The sequence below is a fragment of the Notechis scutatus genome, chromosome 1 (assembly GCF_049901735.1).
Source record: "Notechis scutatus isolate UNSWTSFEM ecotype Mainland chromosome 1, rNotScu1.2, whole genome shotgun sequence".
In the NCBI taxonomy this organism is placed as follows: Eukaryota; Metazoa; Chordata; class Lepidosauria; order Squamata; family Elapidae; genus Notechis; species Notechis scutatus.
Genome location: NC_142009.1, coordinates 317,718,517 through 317,729,464, shown reverse-complemented (window position 1 = coordinate 317,729,464; position 10,948 = coordinate 317,718,517). Strand labels below are relative to the sequence as shown.

At 43.3% G+C, this 10,948-nt stretch overlaps 1 protein-coding gene across 1 annotated transcript in view; it reads right to left on the bottom strand.

Annotated features, from left to right (window-relative positions):
- Positions 1-387: 387 nt before the first annotated feature.
- Positions 388-10,948, bottom strand: part of SOS2 (SOS Ras/Rho guanine nucleotide exchange factor 2) — a 36,189-nt gene continuing 25,628 nt past the window's right edge. The window contains exons 19-23 of the mRNA XM_026670863.2: positions 9,786-9,902; positions 6,417-6,678; positions 5,333-5,377; positions 3,776-3,885; positions 388-3,284 (exon numbers count right to left, since the gene is read on the bottom strand). Coding sequence (XP_026526648.1) covers positions 2,784-3,284; positions 3,776-3,885; positions 5,333-5,377; positions 6,417-6,678; positions 9,786-9,902 — 1,035 coding nt within the window. The 3' untranslated portion in view covers positions 388-2,783. The remainder of the gene's footprint in view (positions 3,285-3,775; positions 3,886-5,332; positions 5,378-6,416; positions 6,679-9,785; positions 9,903-10,948) is intronic.

The following is a 10,948-nucleotide window of genomic DNA, read 5'->3' as shown; positions in this document are numbered from 1 at the left end:
ACTGGCCTTGTTTCTAATCTGAAAAGTCCTGGTTTACTTTGAGAACATTCTGTTTTACACAGCTCTATTCAGAATTATTTTTCCCAAAAAAGTAATATAAGAGTGTCTTGTAATTTTATGAATGACGGTTTTCACTGTTTTCTGAACCACCATCGTCCCTTGGAATTTTTGGCTTAAATATTACATAGGGTGAAAGAATTTACCGCAACCATGAAAATTATTGGGCAAATAATCAACTTGTTTAATCTCTGTAGTAGTGGAAAGGAGGAGTGCACCATGTTGGATTTTCTGGCTTCGGCACCAACTTGCCTAAAGCCATTTCTAAGGAGTTTCATTTGTTTTTCTTAATATGATAATCTTTGCAAGAATAATATAACTTGAACAAGCTTCTTTAAAAATTAAGATCAGGTGATTTATTAGTCTGGTTAAGAACTCTGATACAAAGAACAGTAAAAAGCCACAGAGCAGTCCAGAGAAGGCTTTTGGATTCTACAGTACTTGAACATTGTGAAAGACCCGAGTCACAAAAAAATCCCAAGGAAGCCTGGTAGCACCTATTTCAACTAACCCATTTTAAAGCCACCATTGAGCAAGTGATTGCTGAATGCGCATACAGTAGTCCTCGGCTTACGATAGTTTTACAGTTGTTCAAAAGTTACAATGACCTTGGAAAAAGGGACTTATGACCTGCACTTACAACCATTGTACCATCCCTATAGTCAAGTGATCGTAATTTGAGTGGTTGGTAACCGGTTCACATTTATGACCAGTGGTAGCATCCTATGGTCACGTGATTGTACTTTATGATCTTTTTGCCAATTTCTGGCAAAAAACACCCATTGGAGAAGCTGGATTTGCTTAACAATTGTGTGATTTGTTTAATTCCTACTTTAAAAATAGTCATAAAATTGGGTTTGACTAGACTTATGATTACAATGACTTAGAACACACGTTCCAGTCACAATTGTGGTCATTTATCTGTATTACCTATACATCAAAAGATTTCAGGCAAGCTCAAGATATTAACAAATACAAAGGGGTTTTAACACAACAATTGTTAATCAATAAGATACTGCTAATCTGCCTCACAGGTAACCTGTATCTACATAACCAAACTGTCATCCCCTCCTTTCCCACCATCCCTATTTAAATCCTATATCCTATCCCACTGTTTCCCAACCTTAGCTATGGTTGTGTGGACTGGCTGATCCAGCATGCTGACTAGGGATTCTGGAAGTTGAAGTCCACCCATCTTAAAATGGGCAAGTTCTAGCCACTCTACACATCTGATAAAGGGGAGCTATGGTTCATGAAAGCGTATGCTTTTTAAAAAAAAGTTAATTGAAAAAGGTGCTGCCAGACCCTCTCCAGATCTTTTTAAATGTGTGAACCAGTCTCATTTAACATGCCAGCTTGAATGAAAAAGAACAGAGTTCAACTGGCCAGAGGAAGGTCTCATGTAAGTTTCCAAGAGTCCAAAATAGCATTCTTCAATATCTGCTAGTTTAAACACTACATTTTCAGAAGAGACCCCATAATGACAGCAAAGCGCTAATTTAAGGAAAGAAGGGTAATTATAATATGATTTTCATCACTAATATGTAGAGAAATGCTTACAATAGTATAATGCACAGAAAGAACAGATTGCAGAAGAGGCCTTAAGTCACAGAAATGTATACAGGTTATTACGCTGTAAATTATACATTATAAACAACTGTACATAATATGGTGCAATAGCTTTGTTCGCCAAACAGCAGGCAACTTTTTAGCTTAAGACACCTCCGCTTGTTTAAACAATGAAGGCACAACTGAATAGGACACACGTGCTAAATTCTCCTTGAACAGGTGGGTGAAGCAGATCCTTTTCTGCTTCTCACTTAATCGGGCCAATTGTAGTGCACTCTCTTGGTTTAGTCACTTATCTTTTCCCAATTTCAGCAGCAAAACTACAAAAATTAAGACATGATGTCACCTAACATTTGAAAACAACAGTAATACAATGGTCTAAATAAACCTCTTGATTTTAATTTTTTTTTCCTGAAAAGAAAGTATCTGAAGAGGTTTATAAAAACAAAATTAGAAATACGATGTATGTCTTCATGTTTGGTGGGAAATCCATCAATTATGGCATCAATTGGGCACATCCACTTGAAAATTCTCCCAGGTAAATCACATTGAAATGAATATTCACTGCAACTCAGTTTGGGTGAGAACGCTTCATGAACATTTCTCAGTGCATCTTACCTGGCGCTTTCTAGAAGGCCTTATTGGCTAGGATTGCAGTCCTGATAACAGCTTAAAGACACCAGTTTGGAGAAGCTTCTCCAATTAATTGCACCTTTAAAACACACACACACACACACACACACACACACACACACGGAGAGAAAAGGCTGCTCATGCTCCAGTTTGGAAATAAAAAACCCACAGCAACCACTTTTGTTTTGGCTCAGTGCAATGAACTGATGTCAGTTTAAAATTAATGTAGTGTGTCATTTACAGTGCAAAATATGGTACTCTCTGTCACAGCACTGAAGAGGAAGAGGAGAAGGCAGTATTACTGATCCCCTGAGGAGAAGATTGATGGTGTGAGTAAACAGGCTAGAGTGAGTCTGAAGGCTGTTGTTGTTCCAATGCTTGAGGATGAGTCTTGATCTGCAGCACTCTGGTGCATGTGTTTGCCTGACAATGGGCTCAAATACACGGTGTCATTGGAATAAATTAAGGAGCAACTGTAAAGTTAGGAGCTGCTATTCCAGTGTCAATGACTACCATAATGAAGGTCATTGATGAGCTTCTGCATTTTCTAGCAGAGAGTGTCTGTGCAACGGAGGGTGAGAAAGTTCCCTCTTGTAAGTCTTTGGTGGCAGTTTTGGTAGCTGAGGACTGGAATTCTGGCGAGGTGGGACTGGAGGTGCTGCAAGGCTATTAAGATTTGGGCTCAGCATGCACCAGCGACGCAATATTCTAGGTGATGGGGTGCCAGGAGGAGTGTTGGGGGAGTTTGGGCATGTGCTCACTTCCCGGAGCCAGTCGGGCTCTCTGTGAAAGTGTCCCACAGGTGGTGGCTGAAGATTGAATGAGCAGTTCACAAAGTGCTCTGGAGGGCGAAGGGGTACTGGAGGAGGAGTGTCAGGCAGAGGGTCTCTTGGTGGAGGTGGTGGAGGGCTTTGCAGTGGCTGATCAAACAAACCAGTGTAAGCTGGGACTCGTGGTTGTATCTTTGGAGGAGGTGGCTGTCTCGGGGGGACAGCAGGAGGATCATCATCAGATCTGGAACCACCCTGAAACACATATGAGCGGAATCATCCAAACTGTTCCCAATGTAAATTACTTTGAGCAAGAACCTGCATTAACCCTCATGTGTCTCATCTTCAAATTTCCTTCCTGGATCAGAACACTGAATATTCTCAAAATACAACATTCCATATCTTTTTTTCATCATTCTTCAACTTGAATATTAACCCCTCAGACAGTAAAAGAGTTTGATTTAAAGTTAATGGTTTAACGTTCCACCAAAATGAATGGAATTCAGCTCTAAAACAGGTATTTCAAAATGCCTGATAACATCAACAAGCAGACATGAAATTGGCCTGATTAACAAGCAAGTGGGTAGGTGATGGTTTGAGAGGAGGCACTTGCAGATGCACAAACACAGAAGAAACTAGACTGAGCAGTGGGAAATAAAATCACACACAGCTACAAGATCTCTGCTTTGCTCATAATCTACAGGTAATGTACACTTAAAAGAAGTTTATTTTAAATAGAAGATTACCTTTGAGTTAGAAAGCTCCTGATCAAATTTCTTGCGAGGAGGCAGAGGGGGAGGAACCAGAGGCTCTTCACTTAATTTATGCAAACTTCCACAGGAATTAAAGAATGATTCTGAAGAACAAAACAGACAGAATTAAGAGTTAAGAATTAAGAGATTGCATGCTGAATCTTTTGAAACTTTATTTCTTAAATGTATAAGGCCAAGCAATTATTTTTCTATTTTCAATACAGATAGTCCTTGAGTTACAACCACAATTGAGACTAGAATTTCTAAACAAGGCGGTTGCTAAGTGAGTCATACTCAAATTTACAATGCTTTTTGCCAGGGTTAAGCAAATCACTGCAATTAAAGTGGATGGTGTGGTCATTCAGCGAATCTGGCTTCCATTATTGACTTTGCTTGTTGAAGCTAACTGGGAGGGCTGCAAAAGGTGATCACATGATTCCAGGATGATCAACTGTCATAAATGTATCCTGGTTGCCAAGAGCCCAAATTTTGATCACATGATTGCGGGAATGCTGTGACATTGTAAGTGTGAGGAATGGTTGTAAGTTGCTTTTCTGAGTGCTGTTGTAACTCCAAATCGTCGCTAAATAAATGGTTGTAAGTTGAGGACTACCTGTATATCCTTGTTTATTGTTGTTTTCTCTTCCTATATTTTAATAGCTTCTGTCTTTAGGACAGGATGAGAACATCTATGGGCAGTTTTCTATGGTGAATGAAGCTGACATTTTGGGACCCTTTTTGTGTGTGTTTTGGAGGTTTACAACAGTGAGGTCAAGGAAAACAACTGCAAAGGTTTTGGGTACCTAACTGGCTTTTGGCCACAAGCCTGCAAGCATTTAGAAAGGCAGTTAAGAGCTGGGCATTTCCACAAGCACCGGATCAGAATGAGCACATTTCTGGATAGGATAGGATGCATTTTAGTTCTGATAGCCATTTAATTGTTTCGTTTAGTGTGCTTTATATTTTTGTTTAATGATATTGTATACCATCTAGAGTCATATTGTTTGAGGTGGGTGGCCATATTATTACACACACACAAACACACACACGTCAAATCAATAGTGAACATGCCTCCTATTTTCCCACAACAATCCTATGAGGTGGGTTGGGCTGAGACCAAGTGATTGGTTCACAGTCATCCAGCTGCTTTCATAGAGGGAGGCCTAGAACTCAGTTTCTTCATTTCAAGGCCAGCACCTTAACCACTACACCAAACTGGCCAAATATAAATGTTATCAATAAATCATTGTGCACATTAAACCTAAAAAAAAACAGGAAGAAATTGCTCTAATTTTGTGGGAGGTTTGGCATTTTCTGAAGTCTCACCAAGCTTTAAGGCACCCATATTTTCCCTCAAAACTGCCCCCAAAGCCCCAGAAGAATCTGAAAATCACCCCCAAGAAATATTAATTGGATCATTGGTTATTCCCCTTGTCAGCTGTTGACAGGGCCAAAGATCATACATCTTTAGGGTTAGAGTGACTCTTGCTGTTCTTTTGCCTATATATACAAAGAAACAATGGAATTCTAAGGAACAACTGGAGTACTTACTTGACTGTGGCAAAAGGACAGGAGCAAATATGCTGTTGTTGCTACCTGTGGAAAAAAGGCAGAAAGGACACAATCAGGAACTTTTCCCTGCTGAAATATTGTTTAGAACTGAAAATACAGCTAAGTGTAAAAGTGTATTTTTAATTGTAAGTGACACAACTTTTTTCACCTGAACTTGACAAAAGAGCATTAGTAGTAGTCTTGGTCTTTTTACAGCCTTTCTCAATCTGCATTATCAAATGTGCCAGGGGTGGGATTCAACCGGCATTACTACAGGTTCGGTATTTGCGTGCATCCTTTCCTACCTGACAGCAGTCCACTTACCTGTCCATTGGCTGCTTGGGAGCTGTTTGGGACTTGCAATTTCCTGCCAGCATCCCTTTTGTTTTTTGGAAGTCAGCAGGAAGTTGTGAGTAGGTGTTTACTTAATGACCCGTGATCTTGGCTTAACAAGGGCATCAGGGAGTGCCATGACTGCCATCAGTAAGTGAGGCAGCCATATGATGTCATGTTTTATAACCACATTGAAAAAGGACATTCTGTTCCCAATTGTCATCATAATTCAAGGACTACCTGTACAGCATTTTTCAAGACTCAAGTGGCTGTGACAAAAATGCCTGGATCTCCATGCATGTGAAGAAAGTGATGCAAAGGCTCTGCAGGCTCATCCATGACAGATGGGAACTGCTGAAGCCGCATATGAGCTTTGCAAAACACGGAGTGGCTTTAATGATTCAAAGAGGGCTCTTTGTTTAAAAGTTTTGCATGGGCCTAATAAAAAGTCAAGGAATAGAAAAGAAATGGTGAGTATAAAGATTTGGGGGTTACATCATCAATCTCCATTGTGCCATTAACACTTGAGTTCAGTATAAATGGCATAAAAAGAAATATATCTTGTTCCAGGTCTCGAAAGTTAAAAGACAAAAATGCTGCATTCAAAATACATTAACTCAGTAACTAGAATCTTTCAGAACAAGTATTCCCATCCACCTCTCACTATCTAAACCAGACAAATTATCAGAGATAATTTTAGTTTAATTTTATTATTGTAATTTAAGAATATAAGGTCATTCAGAATACTTACCATAGGAGCTATTGAGATCAATGTCTATGAATACACTGATTTCTGATGATGCAGACACTGGAGGAGTGGATGGTATGTTTGGTGAAGTTGGTGCTGAGGCTGCAGACTCCTGTTCAGTTTCAGTGATTCTGCTAAAACTAATCTTATACGGTTCCTTTTCAAGAGGAGTTGGATGGCCTCTCAAAGTGCCAGATGTGGAGCTGTGCCTGCCAGCATTTGGCCTTATTCCAGGAGATTTTAGAGAGTAGCTGGTTTTTCTAGGCTAAAAGAGAGAGAAAAGAATCCCAGAGTTTTATCCCCTTTTGTTTCTCTGAGCTATTTTGCTTTATGTTTAGAAATACAAGGAAATAAATCAGTGCAAAAAAGACTAAACTAAGAAAATTGCTTTTTTCCTTCCTAAGGCATTTTTGCTTAAAAATGAAATGTTAATTTCAACAATACCTCCCTTTAAAGTACATTGGATTGCATGCCTTTGATATCTCATCTGATAGAGAAGGAAGCAAAATTTTCATTTTGCTTTGAAATACAGTTCTCCATTGGAAACAAAACAAAACATCTTTTGAGGTCTTAGATTAATGTAAGCATTAATTATGCTTACATTAATTATGTGGAATAATTCAGAACACTCCACAGTAAAGTGCCATTTAACACCACAAAGTAATTTTGTGGTGCTAATAATCAGCCATTGATATTATTATTCTTTTTCCTAGAAACCTTGCCAGGTTTGAGGAAAGAGCAGTATCTCTGCAAATGGCACACATCTCTCAGCACACACCATTATTTTTTCTACAAATTAAATACCATGTTTCCCACAAAATAAGGCCGACCCCTTTTTTTTTTTGACCCCCGAAAAAATGGCTAGGCCGTGTTTTCAGGAGGTGACTTAATTCCCCCCCCTTGCATCCTCGGGTGGGTGGGCAGCAACGGCTTGAATGTTGACCTCGGCGTTGGTGGGGCACTTCGTATCGGGAGACCTTCCGCCACCGTTGCTTTCCCTTCTCTCTTGCTGCCATGGCGTTTAGAGCAATGCCGTGGCGTTTGGCGCAGCCACATGTGGCCAGCCAGGGCTCCTCCCTGCAGCCAGAGCCCGGCGGAGACACTCGGCTTCAGGCGCTCCTCTCGCCGCCTTTGCCTTCGAAGGTAAAGCCAATTATTTTAAAAACGACACCCTACTACAACAAAGCCTCCCCTGCCCGAGAGGGCAGCCCAACCCCACGTGGGGAGACAAATCTCCCGGGGCTGCAGCGCAGGATCGGCCCACCTCGGGAGAAGCGCCCAGCCGCCATCCCTGCCTGGCGCCGGGCAGAGCGCGAAGAGCTTCGCCTGGGGCGCCCAGCGCAGGTGACAGGCAGGCCCTCCTTCCTGGCAGCAGAGCTCTCACCAAGGCAGCGAGCGCCTCCCTGCCAGACCCTCCACTCATCCCGCCAGGGCCGTGCCAGAGCCGTATGGGCTGGGCAGAGCCAGGAAAGCAAGCCGCGGGTGCACGCCCGCCTGCCAAGCAAAAGAGCCGGGCTGACCTGAGCTTGGCTTCCTTCCCAAGTCCCTCCAGCGCAAACCCGAAGGGGCCACGGGAAGAGGCTGCCCGAGGCAGTGAGAGCGCCCACCCATCCGCGGACAGGGAGGCGAGGTGATGGCAGCGCTGCTTCCCTGGCTGGCGGAGAGACCCCAAAGCCGCCCATCCTTTCCACCCCTCGCCCAGCCCGTCCCCGTCCCCACGCATCTCCAAATGCACCAGCAGCTCCAAACGCTGCAGCGGAATGGGCATCAGGCAGAGGCGCTGACTCGGTGGGGCTCAGCTCGGAGGAGGACGTGGCGCAGGCCATCGCCTTGCCTCCCTGTCCACGGATGGGTGGGCGCTATCACTGCCTTGGGCAGCCTCTCCCGGTGGCCCCTTCGGGTTCGGGCTGGAGGGACTTGGGAAGGAAGCCAAGCTTGGGTCGGCCCGGCTCTTTCACTTGGCAGGCGGGCGCTTTCCCGGCTCTGCCCAGCCCGCACGGCTCTGGCGCGGCCCTGACAGGATGAGCAGAGGGTCCAGCGGGGAGGCGCTCGCTGCCTTGGCCAGAGCTCTGCCGCCAGGCAGAAGGGCCCGCCTGTCAGTTGCGCTGGGTGCCCCAGGCGAAGCTCTTCGCACTCTGCCCGGTGCCAGGCAGGGATGGTGGCTGGGTGCTTCTCCCGGGGTGGGCCGATCCTATGCTGCGGCCCTGGGAGATTCACCTCCCTATGTGGGGTTGGGCTGCCCTCTCGGGCAGGGGAGGCTTTGTCGTACCGGTAGTAGGGTGTTGTTTTTAAAAGAATTGGCTTTGCCTTTGAAGGCAAAGAGAAGGCGGCGACAGGAGCGCCTTGAAGCCGAGTGTCTCCGCCGGGCTCCGGTTGCAGGGAGGAGCCCTGGCTGGCTGCGTGTGGCTGCGCCAAACGCCGCGGCGTTGCTCTAAACGCCGTGGCAGCAAGGGAGAAGGGAAAGCACCGGTGGAGGAAGGTCTCCTGATATGAAGTGCTCCATCAACCCCAAAGTCAACGCAGGCAGCACCATATCCGGGTATGCAACAAAAGTACTTCCTAACGGCAAGCCCCCCCACCATTCCCCCCCATTTCGCATGTTTAATATAGGCCTTAATTTGGGGGAGGGGCTTAATTTGATTTTATGCCGATAAAACATGCTGGGCCTTCCTATTGGTGGAGGCCGTATTGTTAGAGAAACACGGTATATACACTATCAAATGGAATCCTATACAGGTAGTCTTCACTGATCAACCAGTTGTTCAGTGACTGATGTTATGATGGTGCTAAAAAAGATTTATAATGTCCTCAAAGTTCCAGCCCTCACAGTACCACCATAGTCATGTGACTGCAATGTGGGCACTTGGCAACCAGCTCACACTGATGTATATCACCTTTCTGTAGTCACATGTTCATTATCTGCAACCTTCCCACAAACAAAGTCAATGGGAAAGCCAGCAGAAAGAATCACAAGTCGCTCCAGTAAGTTGCTTACCTGGCAGCAGGCAACACCCAACCCTGCCATACTAGTGGGCCATTTGTGCACTCTCCTGGCTGGCATTAGTTATTCTTGGCCCTGATGTGCTCACGATATGCCTCGTGGGCCATTGCCCCACCTGGTAGTAGCCTTTCCCTGTCCTGTTGCAATCGTAGCACACCTTGCCTGCCTGCCATCCTGCTTGTGAGCTACCTAGGATTCAGTGATCCTTGATCATTGCTTAACAATGGCAATGGAGATTTCTGGAGTTGCTGTTGCTAAATGATGCAGTCATGTGATTTTGTGCATCGCATCTGTATCACTTAGTAACAGAAATTCCAGTCTCAATTACTGTCATTAACTGAGAACTATCAGTACATTATTTGAATACTTACATATCTAGAGGGCTGCTTGCAATTTCGGGGCTCAATCTCTTGAGATTTATTGAATAAATAGTCTGTGAATTCTTTTTCTGGGTAATTTCCCATGGGGTTCAAATTTTCAAAGAATCTCTGAAAAAAAACAGAAAAGTAACCTTTCAACTAACTATATCATAACAAAAAGTTCCAGTAAGTGTCAGCATATGCCAACCTCCCCACCCCATCCCAGCAAGATTCTAGAAATTGTATTTGTTCCTAGGGTCTCAATCAGTTTATACTGTGTCATATTTTATTTCCTCACATAGTCTTAGCAATGTTGGGATTATTTATGGATGGGACTGCATTATGTACAGAGTATATGCGAAATGGACAAATAGCTCTACAGGAAGTCCTCAACTTACAATCACAATTGGGATTGGAATTTTGGTCAGTAAGTAATGCATTCATTAAGCAAGTATCACATGACAAACCCAATTTTATGATCATTTTTACTGAGATCACTAAGAGAATTATAAGGTCATTAAGCAAATCCAGCTTCTCCAATTAATTTTGTCAAAAACCAGCTGAGAAGGTAGCAAATTAGAATCATGTGAGTGTAGGCAACCAGTTAGAAAGACAAGCAGGCTGCCAAATGCCTGAACTGGGTAGTGCAACAGTCATGTGAAAACAGGTTTCAATCATTTTTCTGAAGGCATCAGAAGTTTGAATTGCTGTTAAACGAATGGTCATAAGTCAAGGACTACCTATATTTCAATACATTTTAAACTGAAAGCAAAAATCCTGTCCAGGATATGAAAGTTAGTTTAATTTAATGGCTGCAGGGTACTCTCATCTAATTTTACAAGCTGATATTTCCATAAAGAAAATCTAAGAACTTGGTGACTTTGAGTTACTGCTAAATCTAATCCTCACTGTTGTAGAAGACACTAATATACAAACACACAATTGGAAGGGACTTTAGAAAGATATACAACTCTCCACTTAAACCCTCTGAAAAATTACTCTCCAACCTTCTTTGAAGACCTGTAGCAAAGACAACCCACTTATTTATGTGGCAGCTTGTTCCACTGGCTGGTAGCTCTTACCATAAGGAGATTTCTTCTGAAATCTAGCCTGAATCCACTTCCCCATACTTTTAACACATTGGTTTTAGTGCTACTTTTTAGACATTAGAAATA